Source organism: Lactuca virosa, chromosome 4 (genome assembly GCF_052849685.1).
Source record: "Lactuca virosa cultivar CGN04683 chromosome 4, Lactuca_virosa_CGN04683_v6, whole genome shotgun sequence".
In the NCBI taxonomy this organism is placed as follows: Eukaryota; Viridiplantae; Streptophyta; class Magnoliopsida; order Asterales; family Asteraceae; genus Lactuca; species Lactuca virosa.
The window spans coordinates 389,162,742-389,189,346 of record NC_136429.1 but is presented as its reverse complement, the minus strand read 5'-3'; the positions used below and the strand labels follow the sequence as shown (position 1 = coordinate 389,189,346).

The 26,605-nt window shown below is 34.5% G+C and overlaps 1 protein-coding gene across 1 annotated transcript; it reads right to left on the bottom strand.

Annotated features, from left to right (window-relative positions):
- Window positions 1–24,599: 24,599 nt before the first annotated feature.
- LOC145106392 (uncharacterized) lies at window positions 24,600–25,118 on the bottom strand. The gene has a single exon (XM_079043385.1). It carries the CDS (start codon window positions 25,116–25,118, stop codon window positions 24,600–24,602), a length of 519 nt encoding a protein of 172 aa, XP_078899511.1.
- Between the last annotated feature and the right edge of the window lie 1,487 nt (window positions 25,119–26,605).

Here is a 26,605-nt window from a genome sequence, read left to right as displayed (position 1 = left end):
CTATGTAAATCTCGCTAGAACTCTCTGTCTTTCCGTTGGCCATTTCTACGACGAAGGGTTCTTTTAGTGCTTGCGGTGCTGGATTAAGTAAGTGTTTAAATTTTTGGTTTACGAAGCTCCTCTCTGCCCCACTATCAAATAGGATACAAGCATAAGAGTTATCGAGAAGGAACGTACCCGTGACTACTGTGGCGTCTGCCACGGCTTCATTGTGGCCAATAGCAAGTAGTCTTCCTGCTCCTCCCGCATTCCCATCTTTCGGACAGTTTCTTTTGAAGTGTCCAGTCTCGCCACACCCGTAGCAGGTCTGGCTGACTCCTGCACCGGGAACCTAGGTGATAGGTTTGGGAGGTGCTCTGCAAAACCGGGCGGTATGGCCCTTCCGGTCGCAATTAGGGCAGTGCATTTCCCGGCAGGGGCCGTTATGATGGAAATTGCACTTGGTGCACTTGGGTAGGCTCCCTGCATATGGTTTGGCTGCTACAGGGGCAGCATGAGTAGTGGCAGCATGGACATCCACGATCTGTTGTTTCTTGGAAGAGGGTTGGGTTGATTTGCCCTTCTTTCGGTCCCAACATTTCCTCTTGTTGTCGGCCGCGTTGGTTGGTGTTGGGGTGGCAGTTGTGGCTGTTGTTGTAGGAGAAGGAACCTCGTGATCGATGAGCCTTTGGGCCAATTCCTTGGCACTATCAAAGGTCGCAGGGTGTGATGCTAGAACGTTCCCTCGATATGGGGGTACCAGACCCCAGATGTATCTTTCGATTTTATTGCTTTCAGTGGGGACCATGTTGGGACATAGAGTCACCAGGCCGCAGAACCTGGCTGTATAGGCCACTATGTCGGAACCCTTCATTTTGAGGTTCCACAGTTCCTCCTCGAGCTTCTGAATTTCACCCCTCGGGCAGTACTCCCTGGTCATTAGGTCCTTCAGTGTATCCCAGCCCATGGCGTTAGCTGCTACCAGTGAGAGTGATTTGACATGGCCACTCCACCACGTCAAGGCCCTCTTGGTGAAGGTGCAAGCAGCAAACTTTATCTTGCTTCCTTCAGGGCATAAGCACATCTCGAAGATTGCTTCTGTTCTCTCGATCCATTGGGACAGTGAAATGATCCCTCCGGTTCCGTTGAAGTATGTTGGTTTGTAGCTGATGAAATCTTTATAGGTACACTCCCGTGTACGCGGGTGGATTTCACCATGGCTAGAGTTTGTGCCCGTTCCAGCTCCACTTGCACCACCAGAGTTTACTTGGGCCATGGCTGCGGTCACCGCTGCTTGAAACATCACCGCATCGAAATGCGGAGGTGGTGGTGGTGGTGGAGTTTGATTTGCAGGTCTGCCCCTGGTCGGACGCGGACGAGGCGGCATCTTTTACTGAAAGTTTATAAAGATGATGATAATAGTAAGAATCAATTGCAAGTATGATGAGAGTGTTTCATGGACTAAATCCCCATAGTCCAACTATTAGATAGAGGCATAACAATAGAGTAGGGAAACACAAGGGTAAAGACTTTCCCATAGATTAGATAACTGCCAATATTACTGGTATTAATGATGTAAAATGAGTTCGGGAAAAATGACCTAACAGTAGGTCTTACATCAAACCATAAGGGAAAATGTTGGCAGCTTAGAAGTCTAGTTAGAGTACTTTAGAAACTAGGAATATTTTACAGACAAGCGCTCCATAGAGCACAGGAAAGAAAGGCTATTCCTTATCTCAAAAGAAAAAGATGAGTCGACATCTTCTACCGGCGACGGGTATCCCTCGAGTGAACCCTCAGGTCTGCCAGTTGGCATACAACTTCCTGAAGATGTCGCTCATGCGCCCTCTGACACACTCGGAGTTCCATGACTTCGGCTCGGGATGCAGCTAATTGACTCTGCAGAGCCTCATTGGTTCTCATGGTCCTTTCCACAGCCTCTTCGAGTTGACGAATACGGACTGTGTTAATGCCAGAGTTGGCGTCAACTTCCATTACTCGGTCGATAGCTGCACGACCTTGCTCGTCATTCCGAGCAATCCTACGGACCATAATGGGTAGGATTTGGTCAGCTGATCCTCCCTCGCTTAGATTGTAAAAACTTTGGTCCCCATTGTAAGGTAAGGGTTGACCCTGCTCATCACTCCAACGATTCAAGGTTGTTGCCCACAAGGGAGTGGGACCTTGAAATGCAGGACGGGGGTTGAGGTTTGGGACTTGACCTTCTTGGGGTAGGTTGTTGACCTCTGGTTCGGAGTCGGAGCCATCCGAAAAGCCTTCTGCGAGGTGATCATCCAAAGGGATTGGGTGATCATCTTCTGGCTCATCATCAAGCCATCCTCCAATGCCTTGGTTGGGATAATACGGATCGCCGGGGAGATGGAAGCCAGCCATGTTATCTACGCGAGAGTGGGGAAAAGAATAGTTAATAGACGTACTAAAGAAGATCCTTTTTAGTTTGCACATAAGTAATTATAGTAACACAAAATACTCCTATAGTATTTTAGGTTTATGTTATGTTCTAATGTTCCCGTTGTAGTAGTGTTGGTAAGTTTTTAGACTTGTTGCAACCTCACAACTACTCTTAGGCACATGCTAGTCACTTCTCGGATAATATAGTTGATCAGGCTATATCTTCCCAGACTTGACTATATGTCTCTAAGTCTAATTGTGTTGTCCAACAATCGTAACACTTTTGTTCTGTTCTAGTATGATACTGACCTTGGTATGAATAGATGTATATATACTTAATTAAATATTATATTATTTAAAAGTATAAATTCTTGGTCAGAGTGTTTTAATCCCGTTGTGTTTATAGTTTGTATATATTTTATGGGTTGATATACTTGATTCACTATAAATAGCGCTCTGATACCAATCTGTCACACCCCAAAACCGGAACGGCGGAAACGTTCTGGGGTGGAGGACGTCATGTACAGTATCATAACAATGCATAATAGTAAGACAAGCAACTACATCCATTTCATTAATATAATAATTTTAATACAAGCGTGTTCTGTATAGTATGTAAGACACCAAAAGAATGATCAAAATAAAAGATGAGTCTTGTATGTGCACCATCTTCTCAAAAGCTTCATCGGTACATGTCTACTGATGACCTGAGAATACAAGTTATTTTGAAAGAGTTTATCAACATAACGCTGGTGAGTTCATAAGTATTTAGTGTCATTGCTTGTATAAAATGTTTGTAACAACGTAGTGTAAATGTTAATAGCTATTTGTATATGTTTGTAAATGGTTGTACTCCCAAAAAATCCTATATTTTCTAGTGAAATGTAGTCTTCTACCAAGACCCGACTGTTTGTATGTTTGTTCTTTTGTAAATGTAAGAGTTTTCCCAATAAACTATCATTATGAAAAGTATAGTTTAGGACCTCACCAATGCGAGATGAATACAAATTAAATGTAATAAGGGAAAATAATGTTCTATCTCAGCAGTATCACTGCCGGCTATATGTGATAAAAATGCAGACTCCAGGTAGTATTAAATGTACAATACACCTCGGGGAATCCGTTTGCCTTTAATTCTTAGTTAGTTAATTAAAGGTTTGAATGTGAACTCGTATGTAACCATGCTGATCGACGGCTGAATAACTGATGACCATCCGATGTCATATGTAGTGAGGTAACATTCTGTCACCCCTTGGCCTTATCGGCTGGGACTGTAGCTAGCAGTCGGGATGTGGGAGTGTCTGTCTCGTATAGATCTATACACACAATGCCCGCTCTCCCTCCAGGAGACTCTGGTTACAAGGTGATACAACAATGCAGTGTCGTATCGAGAAGTAGTATGTCACATTCTGTTTATAGTATTCAAAAGTTTGTATAGTATATCATAGTGTAGTGAGGTTTTCTCTTTACTAGTATATAGTATATTCCCTTGTATAGTGTATAGTATGTTCTCTTGTATAGTGTATAGTATGTTCTCTTGTATAGTATGTATTGTTTCTCAATGTAGTACTTATGTAGTGATTCGTAAATGTACTAACTCTTGTATGTATTGTTGTAATAGTAATAGTGAGTAGTAATCTCCTAACTATACCTGTTATAGTTAAATAGTAATGTTGTTGGTATGCCTTTGTTACACAAAGGTACTGAACTGAAGTGAAAGCCTTTATATCCAACACATATATATACGATATATAACTAAGATTTCAACGACATTCGGACAACTAACAGGATACCCTAAGTCCACAACCAAACAAGGAACAGGAAATAAGGTGAGCTATCAGTCCTAAGTCCTTCAAGTCTTACTTATATAAATATATTGGTGTAGATATGGGTTTGAAAATAATGTAAGTTTGAAAGAGTTTGGAAACAGTTTTAGCATCTAAAAGAGTTTAATAAAAGGTTTTGAAGTACTTGAAATCCATAAGTTTGATAGCAATTTTGAAAGTAATAGTAAATCTTTCTGTTTGTTTTAGTTATTAATCACATGTGATTAAAGAAATAACTAGAATGTTTCAACTTGTATTCCCCCCCATAAAAGCATTTAAAATCATTTCAAAGGTTGATTAAGGGGTATAAACTCACCTGTAGTGAGTGGTTGGGATGAACGGATGGTATAGGATGCTAAGTGTCAAGTGAAGACTTGAACACACACACGGATCCTATTAACATATAAAGAAACATATATGAATACAATTAGTCATTTAACAACTAATTAACCAAGTTAAGACACCCTAGGACATGGAAAACACTTTGATTCAAGTGCTAGAAGTACCAAGGGTTGCATCTAAGGGTTGTAAAGCCACTTAAGGGAGTTTTCGGTCCAAAGAGGTTTTCGGTCCTTGTGGTTTTCGGTCCATATGGTTTTCAGTCCAAAGAGGTTTTCGGTCCACATGGTTGGCCGAAAACTCATGATGTTTGGTGATTTTTAAGGGCTTTCCACAATCAACGAAGTGTTCTAGACTCAATACTAAGTATTAGGAAAGGCTCAAAGTCATTTTGTACCCTTCATAAGGATTTTCGGTCTAAGGAGATGCACTATACCGAAAACTCCTTTTGTTCTTGGAAAATGACGTTTTCAAGGCCCTAAATCAAGTATCCTTACTAGATAACAAGTATAGGAGATAGATACTTACAATATGGAAGCAAAGAAGGGTGTTTTCGGCCCAAAACACTAGTGTGTGTTCTTGGTGTTCTTAGTGTTTTGAAGAACACTTGAAGATCTAAGAAAAAGAGAAGATTTCATGGATGAAATCATGTATAACTACTAGATGAAGTGTTGTATCAACAAATCAAGAGAAGAAACACTTACATTTTTGGAAGATTTGGAAGAAGCTCTTATGATACTTGTGAGAGAAAGTGGGTGTTTTTGAGTTTGGAAGTAAGAAATGAGGAAAAAAAGGAGTAAACTCATGCCTTAAGCATGAGTTCTCGGTCAAAGGGGTTTTCGGCCCAAACCCTCGTGTTTGGTCGTAACACCTTATTAAGGTGTTATTTGTTTTAATTGTTCCCCAATAATCCTAGAAAATACTTCCTTTCGTTTATTCTCTCGAAGAATAAATATTTAAAAATACCCAAATGGACTTCAAACCAAGCTAAAAATTAGCAGAAATGAATTTGACTTTTAATTGAAGCGTTTGACTGTAGAGTTCGTACAAAAGAAAATTCCGGGTTGTCATAAGCAGGAGGACTTAAAAATCGAGAACGTCGCAGGGGAGGCCTTACGGGGAATGGATAAAAACTTTGAAGTTAAATATGACGGAGCTTACTATCTCATGAATCGCATCTGGACACCGAAGTTCGGCGGGTACAGAGACCTGGTTATGAACGAGGCTCACAAGACAAAATACTCCGTTCATCCCGGTTCAGACAAAATGTATCTGGACATCAAGAAACTTTATTGGTGGCCAAACATGAAGGCAGAGATCGCTACCTATGTGGGCAAGTGCCTGACATGTGCCAAGGTCAAGGTAGAATATCAAAAGCCTTCGGGTTTTCTTTAGCAATCGGAGATGCCCAAGTGGAAGTGGGAGCGGATAACCATGGACTTCATAAACAAGCTGCCCAAGACGACAGGTGCACTTGACACCATATGGGTGATCGTTGACAGGTTAACCAAATCCACACACTTCCTACCAATAAAGGAGACCGACAATATGGAGAAGCTCACAAGGACGTACATTAAAGAAATCGTGCGACTATATGGGATGCCAATATCTATCATCTCTGACAAATATAGTAGGTTTACCTCACATTTTTGGCAATCACTCCAAAAGTCCTTGGGAACCAAACTCGATATGAGTACAGCCTATCACCCTCAAACAGACGGTCAGAGCGAAAGGACCATTCAGACGCTGGAAGACATGTTTACAGCATGTGTGATAGACTTTGGTAAGGACTGGGATACCCACTTACCACTCGTCGAATTCTCCTACAGTAACAACTATCACACTAGCATCAAAGTCGCACCATTCGAAGCCCTCTACGGACGCAAGTACAGATCCCTTCTGTACTGGGCTAAGGTAAGTGACACACAACTGGAAAAAAGACGAGTTCCTGATAGCACACTCACTGGCCCGGAGATCATACGAGAAACTACGGAAAAGATCATCCAGATCTAAGAACGATTAAAAGCATCCCGAGATCGGCGAAAGAGATATGCTGATAAGCGGTGAAAACCCTTGGCATTCCAAGTTTGAGACCGCGTTCTGTTGAAGGTCTCACCCTGGAAAGGAATGATACGTTTTGGAAAACGTGGAAAGCTAAATCCAAGGTACATCGGGCCATTCGAGATCCTAGCTAGAATCGGCCCGGTAGCTTACAAGCTATGTCTACCACAGGAACTCAACAATGTACATCCCGTCTTCCACGTATCCAACCTGAAGAAGTTCTTGTCAGAAGAAACTCTCGTAGTCCCACTCGACGAAATCGAGGTAAATGAGAGTCCACACTTCCTAGAGGAACCTGTGGAAATAATGGATAGGGAGATCAAGCGAACGAAACAAAGTCGTATACCAATAGTGACGGTCCGCTGGAATGCCAAGCGTAGGCCTAAATTCACTTGGGAACGAGAAGATCATATGAAACAAAAGTACCCACAACTTTTCCTCTAGTTGCAAAGACCCGTCCAAGATGCTAATTTCGGGACGAAATTCCCTCTAACTGGGGGATGATGTGACAACTGGAAAATTTTGGAACAAGCAAGGGTTAAATTGTAACAGTGTATAAGTGAATTCACAACGTATTTTGTGGCAATAAAATTTTGAAAGACGAAAGGGCATTATATATATATATATATATATATATATATATATATATATATATATATATATATATATATATATATATATGCATACTTTGAAAATCATGTTTGTAGTAAACACTAAAAGGTCAAGAAAATCCAAATAGCTGGAACGTAAATCATGAATTTAAAAACATTGTTTTATAGTTATTGGCCTAGTACCCCACCCACCTTGAGATTTCGGTTGTGAGGAGGCCGAAATCACCAACCTAGAACACCCCTAGGCCGAAAACCCCAAAGATCCAAACCACTAAGACTGAAAACACTTTTGTGGGGGAGTTAGGACCGAAATCACAAAGGGTGCAAGGTGATTTCGGTCATACCTTCTCCGAAATCACCACTTTGATTCATTCCTAAAGTGCTTTCGGTGGTAATAAAGAGAAAATAGGAGTTTGAGTTTATGACTTGATGTATTCACCCATTTCCCATGCAAAATTCGGCAGTATCCCAAGCAAACCTCCAAAAAAATAAATATATTATCCAGCAGGTAACTAAGCAAAAGTCATATCACATATCCTCATTATATTGAACGAAATTACCCATAAATCATCAACCATTTCCATTTACAACTTCCAGTTAACTCCAAACTCTCTAAAAAAGAAAGCCAATATCTTCCAAGTTCAAAATTTTCCCAAGCTTGTTCCTAGTATTTTGGTAAGTATTCCTTCAAAATCTAGTGTATTTATACACTTCTATGTTATGTGTGTAAAACTCTTAGGGTCATAACATCTTCATAGAGTCCATCAACCCCATTCAAGAGTATAGGCTTGAAAATCTTCACACATCTTCTCATACAACCCACAAATCCACTCAATGTGAGTTCATACCCCCACATTTTCGAGATTTTCATGTTTTAGGGGGGGGGGGGGGGGGATACAAGTCAAAATTGTTTATCACACAAACACTTGTATGTTTCGTCTTTATGTTAAAGTATAAGCCATTATTTGCATAAGATGTGATTATTACTAGCCTTTGTACCAATATTTGTGATATATTAGTTTTCAAGTGCAAAACTAACAAAAACAAAACAAGATCTATGTTATAAAAATCATAAGGAAAATTACGATTTGTAAAACTACAAGGTTTTTAAAAGCTTTTTACCAAAATATAGCTTTTCTAACAAAAATGAGTATATTATAGTTATTTCACTATTTTATGGGTTACAACCCAAAAATACGAAGTTTGAACTTACATTTGAAACTAAACAAGATGATTTCTATGTGTTTATATAAATGATTATATAAATGTTTCTTGACAAACAAACATGATAAACTATAATTGGTATAGTTTGGGAGTCAAAAAACTACACTATCATTACAGAAGGAACATATAATTATTTAAAGGTATAATTATTCTATTTACAAGAATAATGAGTTTTCAGTTCACGTAAATCGATTGATACTGGTTGTGACACAGTTAGACTTCACCATACCCACCAGAGTACACATACTAAGACCTGCATTGTAATCAGAGCCTCTTGTAGGGAGAGTGTGACACTTGTGTATAGATTTATACGAGATTGACAACCCCACACCTAAACTGTTAACTACAGTTAGACCGGCAGGTCTGGGGTGACAAATGTTGTAACAGTTCCAACGTCTGAAGCGCGTCGTTCAGGCAACTAGTCGCATTAGCATGGTTATAATAACTCACATAGAGTATCGACAATATATTTGATTTACGGGTCAAAATACATACAAGCGGTTTATATAAAGATAAAACTACATAACATTAGTTTTTAGTACCGCATTACTTATATTTTTAATCTTTGGATTAAGACTTATAGTTCATTTTAAAGAAAATATTGGATTTTTTTGGAAATATACACTATCATTTTTACATGAAACAGTTACAAATCCTTCTCATACAAAACGCTTATGAACTCACCAACTTAATTGTTGACACTTTTCAAAATCACTTGTATTATCAGGAAATCAGTAAACAGGTAACCACAAGAGTTTTGGTGGATGGGACGTCGTCGCATCTCGTTAATTATTTTTTTCATACACATTTGATATCATGTAAATGATGTTTTTTAGAACAAAAATGTAAACTTGTTTAATATACAATACAATGGTTGTGATGCTTTTATTGCTATTATTCAATTGTTATGATACTGTACATGAAGTCATCCGCCCCCAGACGTTTCCGCCGTTCTGGTTTGGGGGTGTGACAGCATCCATGAAATTATCCTTAAGTTTCTTAGAGAGCAATAATATAAACGTAGAAAAACAAAATTCTAAAACAAGAAAATCAAGACATGATGTGATCTCTATCCTTAAGGATAATTTGCCCCCACTATTTTGTTGTTGGGTTGAATTGGCAAAGATCTTCCTAGGACCTCGTCGAATTTAGAGAATGTAGGCAACGATCCTACAATTCTCTGTCATGATCATGATGAAGAGCATTTTCTGTGAATTATGTGAGTGAAAAGGCTAAATACGAAATTCAAAAATATTTTGGAGGCAATCATCATATATTTATAGCAGTGAATTTCAACAGTTACAACGCTTCATAAATAGTTACAATGGTTCAAGAAAAAAAATTGTCATTCGGTTTCCCTCTAAAATAACTAAAAACTGTTTACAAACAATTAAGAGAAAAGTTAACTGTCCACTAATTTCAGGGACCAAAATTGTAACTATTTTTTATGTGCATATACAAAGGTGCAATGTGCTAAGTGGTAGTCTTTGATTATTAATATATAGTCATTAAACTATATAATATCTATAAAAAAAAAACCCTAGACCTAGGCACCTTTATATTCCTTCCAAATTGCTTTTTGAAATATTTGAATGGTGGTTGAAGTAATAAACTCACTAAAACTTTCTTCGCCCAACAATGTGGGATATATTATTAAAGAAAACTATCTACCACAATCAAACATGAGATAAATACTACATATGCTTTAACATCATATGAAGGGATATGATATCAAGATGTATGTGAGACACATACAATTATTTTTAAGTTTTCTACCAGAGTTTTCTACAATTGTATTGGTATGATTTTTTTTATTGGCATACTTATGATGTTTATTTTTATGCATTATCCACTTCCCGAATCTTCTAGAAAACATGACTTGTAATGGAGATGTAACATGATGATAAATTTTCATAATGTTGTTTATTATAATTTTTTATTACCTATAAAATGGTTGGAATATTTAATGCATTGAATCAGGATGAGTGTTAGCAAACTTTGAACATTTATATGTATGAACTATTCACACTGTTATTGAGTCATATGATGTTATTGAGTTATATGAACACCTTTAGGGTCATCATATGTTATTTTTCGTGTTAGTTATTATGAGAGTTCCAATCAATTAAAACTTAATTACATATTAATATTTTTATTTGCAAATATTATACTAATATGTTTTATTTATATGGAAGTGTTCAACATTATGCGAAAAGTTTACAAAATGAATAAAAAGATATTGTTTTTAACTTATATCTTATAATGAATAAGTACTCAAATTAATATAGTATAGGTTTTAATGAATATTATATTAATAGGTTTTAATTAAATGAGTTTTACCAATGACTTTTGATTTATTAAGATATTAAATTAATTTTCCCAAATATCATTCATATTATTTTATTTTATTTATATAAGTTTTAAACATATATTATCATAGAAGAATTCAAGTAATACGGTTTAAGAATAATAATATTTTTTGACAATACTAATTGACAATGTTTATTTCATTGTTAATAACAATGAGTTAAATATTTTTAACGTATTATTAAGATATTTAATTTCAGACAATAAATATCTATCATATTATTTTATTTTATGTATATAAGTGTTAAACATATAATATCTTATAAGAATTAAAGTAATATGGTTTTAGAATAATAATTATTTTTTTACAATACTAATTGAAAGTGTCTATCTCATAGTTAATGTCTTAATGACATTGACATAAATATTTTTAACAACATACATTTGTTATTAGTTATCTATACAAATATATTTATACGCAATGCACGGGATTTCACCTAGTTTACTACAAAGAAGTCAATCTTTTGAGTACACACATATAAAAATCACAAAGAAAAAGAAAGTTTAAAGGTTTTTGTGTTGGTTTGAAGTGTTTTAACAATTTTTTTAAGGCATGTTATCATGTTAGAGCTTTTATATATATATATATATATATATATATATATATATATATATATATATATATATATATATATATATATATATTGATTTTAGTATATAATCGTTGAATATGCTAGTTGAATCGTTAATGTAAATTAGATACATGTTATTAATCAAAGGGTGTTGTTGATAATATTTAAGTAAGAGTAAATTGCACGAAAAAGTCCCTATGGTTTTGGGTAATTTGTGCATTCTCGGAAGGTCCCTGTAGTTTAGTTTTGTTTTGAACTTGGTCTCTAATCAACATAAAAAGACTTATTTGCCCTTATTCATTTCTTTTATATTTTTTTACATTATTAATTAATAAAAAAATGTTAATAAATATGTTGAAAATTTTAAGTTAGATATTTTGGTTCTTTAAACTGAAAAACCAAACCATCCCACCCCTCATTTTGTTCTGTCATGAAAAACCACCTCCAACCACCATCACCACTAATCTCCGACTACCACCATCACTACTCTGTAATTGGAAAAAACACCATTGATGGTAAAATCCAAAAAAAACGCTAACCTAGAAATCCATTCAAGAGATCAAATCTATTCAAGATATCAAATCCAACAACTCAATCAAAAAATAAATTCCATAAATCAAACAGTGCATAAACAAACACACACTCAGACATAGACACAAAAAAACCTGATGTAACTTCGATTTATTTTGATTTGAATTCTAATCAGTCACATATAGTTTCGATTTCTTCTGATTTAAAGCTCAATCGAGTAGTCCTGGAATCAATTTCTCCTAACAGTAACATGAGCATGAACCCTAATTGACCACGAGGGTTTTATGGGGCACAATGGTAGGGAGAAAACGAATGGGAAGGAGAAGGAGTTGAGGGCTTGGTCGGAAACAACCAACGCAACCTCGGGATCTAAGATTTGTTTGTTGGATGTCGGGTTCTAGAAATAGTTGGTTGAAGTGATTGTCGGACGCCAGGTCCCACGTAGTAGATTGTTTCTTCTTGTTGGCCCCGGTGCCATGAGAAATGTGGTTATCTCTTCAAAGACAACCGATGTCAATAATAGGTCGACAAAGTGGGTTGTGGTCATCGTCGGAGACTATGGTTCGGTAGGTCGTCGATTTCGAGGAGAATGGTGTTAGCGATTGAGAGGAAAAGAAAGGAAGGAGTCTGAGATGGAGACAACGGATTTGTTAGGGGTTGAAGGGGAAGGAACGTGGCTAATTGGTTTTTTTCTTTTTTTTTTAATTTAAAAATGATAATATATATATATATATATATATATATATATATATATATATATTAAGGGCAAATCTATATTTGTATGTTGATTAGGGACAAAGTTCGAAACTAAACTAAACTATAAGGTCATTTCGAGTTAAAAAAAAGAAGTTAGGGACTAAAAACACACACACACATACACACACACACACACACACATATATATATATATATATATATATATATATATATATATAATTGTTTGTTTTCTGTTAGTTTAAAAAAGCTAACTAATTAAAAGTGATAGATATATCATATTTTTATGTCTTTTTTAAAAAGCAAATTGTTTAACTTATCAAATTATATTAATTCTGCGCAAACGCACCACATATTCCTAATTGCTATTATTATAACGGTCATTTTTCACATACATATACACGTGTGTAGAAATAGATGTAGTCAACATGTATACCTAGTCTTACGCATGTATTTAGGATTCCGTTGTAGTTCCTTCTATAAATATTTTCGTATGTAATTGTTACAGATACAGAGAGAAACACAAACAGCTTTCTCAGATTTCATTTATCTTTATGGTATCATAGCGCAATCTAACCTTTTTTTTCCTGCAATCGCTGCATCAATGGCCAACAATCAGTTAATTCTAGGTCTCGCCTCAAATTCTACCTTCCAAATTCCCTCTCTCAACATCAAACTCGATCATGACAACCACTGTCTCTGGCGCTCCACAATCCTCTCTGCCCTAGAAGCCTTCGACCTGGAATCATTCGTCCTTTCCCCAAATCCCCCTGCTGCAACACGACCTGTTGTTCCAGCCACTGATCCCCCCACCACTGAACCCAATCCTAATTACGTCTTGTGGAAGAGACGAGACCGATTTGTCTTGCTTTGGCTGAAATCCACCTTATCTGAGCGATCTTTGGCGGTTGTTGCTCGGGCAACCTCATCTCACATGGCTTGGACGACTATTGACAAAACCTTTCAAGCTCAGACACGTGCTCGCCGGATGTCTATGAAGCATCAACTCCAAACCCTCACCAAAGGCTCTCTCACGATGCTTGACTACGTTGAACGCAAGAGGGCAATCGCCGACTCCCTTGCTGATAGCCCAAATCCAATTTCTATTGAAGACCTAATTGCCCATATCCTACATGGGCTTGATTCATCCTATGGTCCATTTACGTCAGCCTACATGATTCGAGATGAGGCTTCTACTGTGGACGATCTTATTGGGCTCCTTCTTCACGAAGAATCTCGCCTCGAGCAAGAACATCTCCGTCAACAGGCTATTCTCCCACCACCACCTAATGCCACGGTGCCATTAGCTCTCACCGCCAATCGTGCCTCCGACCGCTCCAACTCCTCTCGCAACCAAGGATCCTCCTCCGGCACTTCTACTACCTCTCGTTCATCCGATACCCGTCGTCGACGTCCTCAATGTCAATTGTGCAATAAGCTTGGCCATGAAGCTGTGGACTGCTGGTAACGATCAAATCAAATTGACTACCCCTCCCGCCGGCCAAATCCTCGACAGACGCAACCTCGTCAAGCCAACATCACTCAACACAGCCCCTCAGAAGTTGTCGACCCCAACTTGTACTTTGATACAGGGGCTACCGATCATATTACCCCGGACGTGCAAAAACTTCACATTGCCGACGAGTATATTGGTCATGATAAACTCCAAGTTGGAAATGGTAATAATCTTCATATCACCCACATTGGCTCTTCCTCCTTCAATTCTCTTAAATTACCATCTGTTCTTGTCGTCCCTCACATCACTAAACAGCTTTTAAGTGTCTCCAAAATCACTTCAGATAATGATGTGTATATGGAATTCTGGCGTGATCATTGCTCTGTTAAGTCTTTGCAGGGAAAAACCCTCCTCCAAGGGCAAGTTAGGGATGGTCTCTACTGTGTTCCGTCCTCACCAACTAAATCGTTGAATAAGTCAACTCTACACATGGCTCTCACAGGTGTTAGAACCACTCTCCATGGATGGCACAAGCGTTTGGCGCACCCTCATGATTCTCTCCTCAAAAGACTCTTGCATTCATTCAAGCTTCCGGTTTCCTTCAATAATCTTCCTGCAGTCTGTGACTCTTGTCAGCTAGGAAAAAGCCATAGGCTTCCATTTACCAAATCACATGTTCCCTCTACTAAACCTTTTGACCTTGTATACTCCGATGTATGGGGTCCCTCCCCTGTTTTTTCTATCAATGGAAACCGTTATTTTCTTTTATTTATTGATGACTGCACAAAGTTTGTATGGATTTATTTCTTGTCTCAAAAATCACAAGTTCTCTCTTCATTCATTCAATTTCACCAAATGATCCAAACACAATTCAACACCACTGTTAAAAGTCTGCAATCAGACTGGGGAGGAGAATATCGAAATGTCTCTTCCTATCTTACCAAATATGGTATTTCTCATCGCGTTACCTGTCCCCACACTCATGAGCAAAACGGGGATGTTGAGCGACGCAACAGGGTCATTGTCGAGAAAGGACTTACACTCCTTGCTCACTCCTCTCTCCCACAAACCTTCTGGGAACATGCCTTCAGAACAGCCACATACCTCCATAATCGAACCATCACCCCGACTCTCGATTATGCTTCACCCTATCAGAAACTCTATTCCAGAATTCCAGATTATGAGTTTCTTAAGACTTTTGGATGTCTATGCTACCCGTTCCTCCGGCCCTATAATCAACATAAACTGGACTTTTGTTCCTTGCCCTGTATCTTTATTGGGTACAGTGCCTCACACAAAGGCTACTTGTGTTATCACCAGCCCTCATCCTGCATTTATATAGCCCGGCATGTAGTCTTCAATGAAGATATCTTCCCTTCCATTCCTGACTCATCCATATCTTCTTCTAATCTGTCAGTTTCCTCTGCCACATCTACTATTCTTCAACATGTGGCTGACCTACAACCATCACCTCCACCCTCACCAACTCCCACTCCTCCTAACCCTATTACTAGTCCCACCACCTCCACCCCTCCTTCATCTCCTACTCCTCCCTACCAACGCTCTACCATTAGTTCCCGAGCCAAACAACCACTCCCAACTCCCTCTCACTATCGTCCGGCACCCAACAGTACCCATTCCATGCAAACCAGAGCACGCACCAACTCTCTTAAACCCAAAGTCTTCTCTGTCTCCACCACTTCCCTTTCTTCTGTTGAGCCATCCTCCTTCAAACAAGCACTTCAATCGCCTTGCTGGCAACAAGCTATGCAGCTTGAGTATCAAGCTCTTGTGAAAAATAATACCTGGTCCCTAGTTCCTTGTCCCTCCAATGTCAACCTGGTCGGGTGCAAATGGATTTACCGGATAAAACGTGATTCAAATGGAATCATTGAGAGACATAAGGCGCGTCTCGTGGCTCAGGGGTATAGTCAAGAGGAAGGCGTCGATTATTTTGACACCTTCAGTCCAGTTATAAAACCCACCACCATTCGCCTAGTCCTGTACCTAGCTATTTCAAATGGATGGAGCATTCGACAACTCGATATTAATAACGCTTTTCTGAATGGAGATCTACAAGAAGATGTCTACATGAAACAACCGCAAGGGTTTATTGATCCCACCAAACCATCTCATGTTTGCCGCCTCAACAAAGCATTGTACGGTCTTAAGCAGGCCCCACGAGCTTGGTTCACCAAACTCAAAACATATCTCATCACTCAAGGATTCAAAGCGTGTCAATCTGACACGTCAATATTTGTTCATCACTCCTCCTTGGTTACTATTTATGTCCTAGTCTATGTGGATGATCTTATTGTCACATGTACAAATGCAAGTCTCATTCAGCGCTTTATTGCACAACTTCATCAGAACTTTGACCTCAAAGATTTGGGTGATCTACACTTCTTTCTTCGCATTAAAATCACGCGTCATGCTCAAGGCCTCAACATGAGTCAAGCTGGGTACATCACCAATATTTTGACACGCACTCACATGACGGATGCATCTCCCATCTCCACACCTGCTGATAGTCAGTCTCGTCTAACCCTGCATGGTGATCCCTTTTCTGACCCTAAGCTATATCGGCAAGTAGTTGGTTCTCTCCAATACGCCACCATTACACGACTGGACATCGCCTTTGCAGTCAATCGAGTGTGTCAATATATGCATTCTCCTAAGATTACTCACTGGCAGGCTGTCAAAAGAATACTCAGATATCTCAAAGGTACCATCAACCACTGCCTTCATTTTAAGCCAACACACACGCCTTCTCTTCTTGCCTACTCAGATGCGGGCTGGATATCAGACACAGATGATAGCAGATCACAGTATGGTTTTGCAATCTTTCATGGACCCAATCTGATTAGTTGGACTTCAAGAAAGCAACGGGTGGTTGCTCGTTCAAGCACCGAAGCCGAATACCGCTCCTTAGCTTATACTGTTGCAGAGTTAATTTGGATTAAACAACTATTATCTGAGTTACAAGCACCACTCCCACATCCTCCCTTAATCCTGTGTGATAACCTTGGTGCTGTTTTTATGACAAAGAGTCCAGTAATTCGAACCAGATCCAAGCACATTGCTCTCGACTTCCACTTCATCAGAGAACAAGTTGAAGCCAAGGAACTAACAATCAGCTATGTTTCATCTGTTGATCAGTTGGCCGACGTCTTCACAAAGCCTCTACACAAAGATCGGTTGATGGCGTTAAGAAACAAGCTTCAAATTCGACCCAACTTTGAGCTTGCAGGGGGGTAATAACGATTATTTTTCACATACATATACACGTGTGTAGAAATAGATGTAGTCAACATGTATACCTAGTCTTACGCATGTATTTAGGATTCCGTTGTAGTTCCTTCTATAAATATTTTCGTATGTAATTGTTACAGATACAAAGAGAAACACAAACAGCTTTCAGAGATTTCATTTATCTTTAAAGTAAGACAAGCCGGACAAACGATCATACGAGCATAAGACAGTATCATCAATTTAAATTGTTTAAAATTATTGTTTTTAACTTCTTTTTTTTTCTTTTTTTTTAAACAATGTGAAGGAGGGGAGTAACGTCACTGCGCATAATTGCATGCAAAAGGAATCCCTTGCAATATAACATCAGCAAATGTCGTGAGTGTCTGTCGGACTCATTGTTATATGAGTGGCTCAACTAAACCTACGACTTCCTCGAATGCTTATTTTAACCCGTACATAACAAACATATATTAACCCACTAAAAAATCATATCTATTGTTATTATCATTCTCATTATTATAATGACTATTTGTTGGCACATTTTTGTATAATGGAATTTACACATTATCAATAAAGTTCATTTATTGATTTTATTACAAGTTAGATGTTTCTTAAATGATTGTTTTCATCATTTGGATTTTAAATAACCCAGAAATAAGGTCGAGATTAAAAAATATAAATATTCATATGGTCCTTCAAAAAAATCCAAATTACTTTTTGATTTCAGAAACATTATAGTCCTCCCAACTCCAACACTATTGTGTTTATTATAACAATTGATATGTTGATATATAGTATCACTAATCTTGTTGGTTTTAATGTTGTTAGCGTCATATTTATGAATTTGTATTAAATAAAGAAATTCTACAAACAACTTTTGTTTATAATATATTTTACAATTTCAATTCTAATAATCTTTTAAAAATCTTATATCTTATACTCTATTATAAAGCATATTAATCATATCTTGAATTTTAAGAGGTATAAGTTACATAGATTTTGGTACAAATCAATTATATATAAATATCATTAATAATTGCCAAAAGTTTGAACACTTGAATTAAGGAAGGTTATTAAAAAATTTAATTTGGAGTAAAATGATAATTTTAAAATATTAAATTCATGTATATAAATTAATTTAAATTTCTTAAACTAGATACCGGTATTACTTAATTTACATTAAATGTATAAATATAAAATATAAGTATAAGGTCTAAACACAAATATTTTATTTAAAAGTGGTAATTTATTAACATAATAACTAATAATAAAATCTAATAATAATATTAATATAAAAAAACTATTCGCCAAAAAAACTATTTATTACGAGTGTTTTGTATGAGCAAACGAACTAATATATGAAATATCAAATGTCATTTTAGGGCTCTTAGCCTCTTACACCCGGTTGGTCTAATGAGCAATATTGTATGTGTGTAGTTGTTCCCGACAAATAAATGAAACTATATTGCTGGTAAGGATTAAAATATAAATACATTACTAATATAAATATAAATATAATATACATTGCTTATATTAATAGATATGTCAAATATGTTTACAAAAGGAAAACAAATGAAATGACATATGTGATAAGAGGCAGCCCAACCCAACTTCTTAGACCCAATAGTTATTTCGGCCTATTTAAAAAGATATTCATTTTGATCCATTACTTTAATTCATGTATTGTACATGTTCATTTTAACACCTCCATTAGTCTATTATATTATCATGAAGAGGGTTATAGAAATATATTGTTAAGTATTGTGTTCTTCACAAATGACGTATTTCAAGACGTATATTATCTATTATATATAATTTTAGGTAATCTAGTTTACGCATTATAAAGCATTGCCCTTTGAAGACGTTGCTACATAATTGTTATGAAACTAGGTTGCATCCCCAATGATTGCAACACTGTATTAACTTTGAAATCAAACAATATTTAGGGTATTAGGTACTAGGGAAAATGACATAATTTATTAAATTCCCTTGAATTTGAACATTTGTAAAACACCATATTCTAGAAGTATAATATATGGAAAAACAGAAAAAAAAATATATTAGGTACTAAGTAATATGAAAAAAAAAACTTTATTAAAAGATTAAAAAAACACTTTATCACAATATAAATAAATATGTATCCAATAATATATTCATATATGTACGTAATAAATCCTTCTTAATAAATAAAGGTTTTTTTGTCACATGTCAATCTCTCATGAGTTTTGACACTTGTCATTTTGTGGAATTTTTGAAATAAATATTATACACTTGTCAATTTTTGGTTTGTTTTAATTTTTAAAATTAAAGTCATATATTTATATATGTAAAGTATTAAATATAATATATATGATATTAAATTGCAATAAATACGTTTCTCTTTCTTATTTTAAAGTTGTATATTAAAAAATATTTTCTATTTATATTTTAATGTTTAATCTTTTTTTAATCAACTCGTGTAATACACGAGTCTCACACCTAGTGAAATAATAGAAGATGAAAATAAACAGGTTGAATTATTTATAAAGGCTATACAGGAAAAAGTATAGATATAAAAAGAATTTTGAGTTAGAAAACATATTAAATTGATATATTTCAAACTGATTCAAATTTATATCATTGTATAAATATAAGTATAGTGATCTTAATGATATATTTGGATTTACATTGATTATTATGTAATACATATAACATACTTTGTAACAATATTAATGAAAGAAAACGTTAATGAAAGACAAAACTGCACAAATGGTCCTTGTGGTTTGCTGAAAATTGCCACTTTGGTCCAAAAAGTTTTAGACTAGCACCACAGGTCCAAAGTTTTCATTTTGTTGCGAGTTTGGTCCAATTTACTTTAAACTTTTTTGTAATGACGATTTTACCCTTCTTTTTTGTTTTTTCAGTTTTTTTATTTATTTAAAAAAATTTATGATTAAAAGAAAATACCTTTCACACTCACTCACTCACTCTCTCTCTCTCTCTCTCTCTCTCTCTCTTGATCAAGGGTTCCAGACTTCCAACATTCACTCTTCCTCTCTTGTTTCTTGGAAACTCAGATGATGTTCTTCAAACTTCATACATTCCCAAACACCAAAATTTGATTTAAACCTATCGATTTCTATCAAGCAAAACAAAACACCAACCTAAAGCTATTGATTTAAACCCATCGAATTCTATCAAGCAAAACAAACAAACACCAATGGATCCCCTATAAAGCATTAACCCCAAAAATCCTTTCCATTCATAAATTTCTGTCAAGAATCAATCCTAAACACCTGCTTAAGCCTACCAATTTTTATCAAAAAAGAAGAAGAAGAAGAAGTAAACGACCTGTGAGCATTCGACCATCCCACGAGCCTCCTCACCTGCACCGATGTTTCATTGCTCCTTCCCTCCTCCCCCTCGCGATCCACAGCTGGAGCAGAAACAAGCAACCAAGAGCTGCTTTAGCAGCCCTCGCTGAGCCCACCAAGTTCGACGACAGCCTCACTGCCCCGTTCTTCTTCCCTTATTCGGTTCACTCAAACAACGATGGTGTTTCCCCTTACTCATCCATGACCCAGCAGCCCCGAAATCACAGCCGCTCGCTGCTTCTTCCCACCTGCGTCGCTTCGCTCTCATCGATCCAGAGACTTCTTCCTCCTCACGATCTACAATCGTCGATACCTCCCTTAGTCCCCTTTCTGGCCTGCGACAAGCAAGGAACCAAGGATCGAATCCCCCAAAATCGAAGTTGGTGTTCGATTTCTCCTCTACTTGCAATGACGATTCCGTTCCTTCTATTGCCTTGTGTTCATACGCCTTTATCCATTTCCCGATCATACATTGAACACGGGAATGCCATTAAAAAATCCCTAATTTCATTTTTAGATTGTGAAAGGAAAAATTCAGATGAGAGAGAGAGAGAGAATTATTTTCTTTTTTATTTTTTATTCATTATGAAAATATTTAAATAAATAAATAAACTGAAAAAAACAAAAAAGAAGGGTAAAATCGTCATTATAAAATTTTTTAAAGTAAATTGGACCAAACTCGCAACAAAATGAAAACTTTGGACCTGTGGTGCTAGTGCAAAACTTTTTGGACCAAAGTGGCAATTTTCAGCAAACCACAGGGACCATTTGTGCAGTTTTGTCTTAATGAAAACAAGACCAATAATATTATAATATGATATGTATGATATATATTTTACTAGGTAAAAACCCGTAGAACCCACCAGTGTTAATGCTAAATATAATTTAGACAAAATTTCATAATTGGTCCCTGTGGTTTACCGAATATCGCATTTTGAGGACTTCCTAGCAAAAAGTCATGCGACTGGTCCCTGTGGTTTGCAAAATTACATGAAAGGTCCTCCAGCCGTTAAATCTAACTTTTCAGCTGTTAGATTGTAATGGAAAAGACTATTTTGCCCTTGTACCAATATTGCAATATACTACAACCCTCAAGGACCATTCGTGTAATCTTATAAATTTAAAGTTTTATGTATATATAAATTATAAACATAAATTCCGTATAGATATAAATTATATATATATATATATATATATATATATATATATATATATATATATATATATATTTTCAACAACTTGATAGGTTTTTTTTTATCTTTTTGACATTTTGTTTTCTATTTTTATTTTATAATTTTAGTTATTTATGATTTTTTAATGATTTTATTTATTTTGATTCAAGTAAATAAACTTAAGTTCGATAAACCATATACAAATCTTTTTTTTTTCTTAATTATGAAATGAAACGTTAATGTTTTTTTTTTATTTTTTGTTGTTACGGTTTATTTTATTTATTTATTTGTTTTTTTACTTTGATGTTCTATAGTTAATATCGTTACGAACTTTATGTTTGCATTTATCATTATCATTATTTCACATTTTGTTGTTTTTTTTATATATATTTAGTTATTTCTTATTCTTCTATTGTTTTTATTTATTTTGATTCAAGTAATGAAAAATAGAAAAAAAAAACTCAAACCCAAAATTGTAAAATACTCTAATATATTAATACATTTTACATTTTTCATATTTTTTGGTTTTTTTAGCATTTTTTATTAATTTTTGTTATATATGGTTTTCATAACTTTTTTTTATTTTGATTTGTGTAAATAAAAAAGTTATGTTTATTTTCTTTATTTATATTTGTAAATATAACTATTTTATTTACGCAAAACAAAATAAAAAAAGTTACAAAAACCATAAATAACCAAAATTATAAAAAAAAAACCAAAAAAACTCAAACACCAAAATTGTAATATACTCTAATATATTCATACATTTTATCTTTTTGGAAAAGGTAAAAAAAAGTTATCAAGTTGATGAAAAATAAAACGGAACAACGAAAAAAATAAAATTAGGAAATAATTAAAAAATAATATGTAAAAATTAAAAAAAAATAATACTAAAATTTTAAAAAAAAATACAAAAAAACCAAAAAAAGATGAAAATGTAAAATGTATTAATATACTAGAGTATATTAGAATTTGGTGTTTGAGTTTTGTTTTTTGTATTTCTATTTTTCATTACTTAAATCAAAATAAATAAAAACAATAAAAGAATAATAAATAATTAAAATTATAATAAAAATAGAAAACAAAAGGTCAAATAATGATAATGATAAATGCAAACATAAAGTTGCTAACGATATTAACTATAGAGCATAAAAAAAACATAAACAGTAACAACATTAAATTAAAAAAATAAATAAATAAAAAAACATTAACGCTTGAATTCACAAATAAACAAAATTAAAGAAAAAATAATTTCAACATGGTTTATCGAATTTAAGTTTATTTACTTGATTCAAAATATATAAAAATATAACAAAAAAACCATAAATAACTAAAACTATAAAATAAAAATAGAAAACAAAATGTCAAAAAGATAAAAAAATTATCAAATTGTTGAAATTATATATATATACATATATATAATTTATATTTATAATTTATATAAATACAAAATGGGAATTTATAATTTATATATATACATAAAATTTCAAATTTATAAAATTACACGAATGGTCCTTGAGGTTGGTAGTGTATTGCAATATTGGTACAAGGGCAAAATAGTCTTTTCCATTAAAATCTAACAGCTAAGAAGTTAGATTTAACGGCAGGAGGACCTTTCATGTAATTTTACAAACCACAGGACCTGTCGCGTGACTTTTTGCTACGAAGTACTCAAAGTGCGATATTCTGTAAACCACAGGGACCAATTGTGAAATTTTGTCTTTTTAAAATTTAATTATGTAATAAATAATATATTACATAATAACTTATATTTAATAATATATCATTAAGTTAGAAAACTTATATTGTATTTTTTTAATAGTTTTTTGATTTGTAAGTATTTAATTATACAATAAATGGTAAGTATTTAATTACAAATGGAGATTTTTAAAACCCTTACTTTTTACTCATTTTTAATCGTTTATAGTGTTAATTTCGTTAGATTAATAGAAATTGTTGCTGTTTTCGTATGTTTTTTTCAAAACTTTACATTGATTTACTGCGTCATGTGTTTCTTTTTTAGGCTTACTGGCCATAACCTTGAAATCCGTTCAATGGTGGTGTTTTTCTTAGGAAATGTTCTCTATTTTTAGTAAATTTGTAAACTTTAAGTATTTAATTACAAATGTAAATCCACATATTTTATAAAAGTCATTATTTTATATAATGCAACATACGTTTAAGTAACGACAAAAAAAACCCCAAAAAAAACATCTATATTGACTTGATACAAAACAAACAAAAGATGTATGTAATGAAATTAACATAAAAAAAATACAACACGTAATTATAAATAAATAAATTAATATGATGGACGAAGTGTGATTTGCTAAAAATGAGTAAAAGATGCTACAAAAAAGTTGGTTATAAATTGCGAAAAAATTCCTTATAAAGAACATTGGATGTTTTATTTGTGAGTCTACCATCTTTATCTAAAATTAATAATTTCAATCCATTTCTGCTTTGAACTCTAGATAACGCAACATACAATTGCACATGTGAAAAAACCGGATCTTTGAGAAACAAACCAACCTTCGATAATGATTGTCCTTGACTCTTATTAATAGTCATTACAAAACATACGACCAAAGGAAAATGTCTTCTTGTGAATTTGAAGGGAATTTTTTTTTCTGATGGACTTAAAGACATTCTTGGAATAAAAGTCCGGTTTCCAATATTAGTTCCAGATATTATACGTGCATCAATAACACGTTTACCCAATGATATCACCTATAGTCTTGTGTCATTACATAAGCCGTTTTTCTGATCAATATTTCTCAGTAACATTACTGGAACACCAATTTTTAAAACTAACTTATGATTTGGTAGATCGGATACTTTAAGACCGTTTAATACACCAGGCGAGTGTAAATTTGCATCAAACTGATCATGGACAAATTCAGACTGACATAGGCTATCTGAACTTAAATATTCAACCTCATCTATTGGAAACTTCTTAAGCAAACGATGGTTTATTTCCTGAACAACTTCATTCTTTGGAGCAAGTATAGCTCTTTCTTGGAAATAATTTGTACTGCTATACTTCTCCAAAATTGAAGGATATACAAACTCAATTAATGAACCTATAGGATCATCTGGATCATTAATGAGAATATCATCAGGAATATCGATAATCGTTTTGTCGTTGTTCGGACCACCGGGTTTGCCTTCTCCAATATACAATAGCCAATTTGCAAAATCTCTTATTTTTTCTATATCAGGTTGATCCCTTCCAACAGTTAGGCTCATGTTTTTTGTTAATCTATACACTTTGCAATGTTTCCATAAATATGAAGAACTCAAAGAAGCGTTAACAATGTTCTGTCTGCTGCCCCCGAAACAACAGGTAGAATTTGTCTGAAATCTCCTCCAAAGACAATAACTTTCCCTCCAAAAGGAATATTTGAGATGCTACAATTTTCACACCTTCATACATCTTTCACAGTTTGATCTAAAGCTTCAAATGCATGCTTATGGACCATAAGTGATTCATCCTAAATTATCAAAGAGGTTTTTCTTAATAAGTTAGCCAGCTCACCATCTGGATTTATTTTACAAACAAAATCCTCTATAAGTTCAAATGGAAGTATAAATCGAGAGTGTGTTGTTCTACCACCGGGCAATAATAACGAAGCAATACCGCTTGAAGCAACATTTAAAACAATATTACCGTCAGATCTAATTGCTGCAGATATTGTCTTTCATATAAAAGTTTTACCCGTTCCACCATAACCATAAACAAAGAAAACACCTCCTTTATTTTCTTTAACAACACTCATGATGTTAAGGAAATGTTACGTTGCTCATTTGTTAATGCAAGAAACATACGATCAAAGTCATTCTTTATAATGGGAATGTCGTAATCTAGCTCCTCAGTGATAAGTCGATTGTTCGAAGAAGAAACTAATTCAACATCTAGGTAAGACATCTTTGTGAAATTTTTGATAGTGGAGTTGTTTCGAAGTAAAATTTGTTCTATTTCGAATAAAGTTAAGTTCTATAGCAATATATTCCATCGCTAATACAAATATATACATATACATTCACATACAAACACAATTAATTATATACATTCACAATTACATAATACAAATATATACATACACTAACAGTTCCATATACATTCACATACAAACACAATTAATTATACTTAGCTTAAAAACCATAAATCTATAACTTATAGTATTATTTCAGACTTTTTAATACCAATCCATAAAATCGGAGTATTATTTAATGAAAAAATAGCAATATATTTTATAATTTTTTTACAAACTGTTTAAACCCTTAACATAAATAGTTAGTATTAACTGTTTTTTTTAAAGAAATAGTTAGTATTAATCGCAAACAATTGAAAACATATTGAGATTAATACTCATTTTGCCCTTTTCATTATAACTGAAAGCACATGATTGGATATAGATGTACCTTAATAGCAAAGTACTTTCATTGGGTTACAATAATAGCATAAATTGTTTAAACCATTAACACAAATAGTTATTATTTATTGGAGGTTTAAAACTGCAAAAATATGGAAAAAAAACAAAAAAAAAACAAAACAAAACAAAATATGATATGAAATACGAATATATACATACACAAAATATGATATTAAATCAATAATAGCAAATATATTCCATTGCTATTACAAATATATACATATACATTTCACAATTACATAATACAAATAATACAAATATATACATACACTAACAGTTACATATACATTCACATACAAA

Excerpts from the sequence above, each read along its gene's own strand:
- LOC145106392 (XM_079043385.1), bottom strand. The coding sequence starts at position 25,118 with ATGAGCCTAACTGTTGGAAGGGATCAACCTGATATAGAAAAAATAAGA.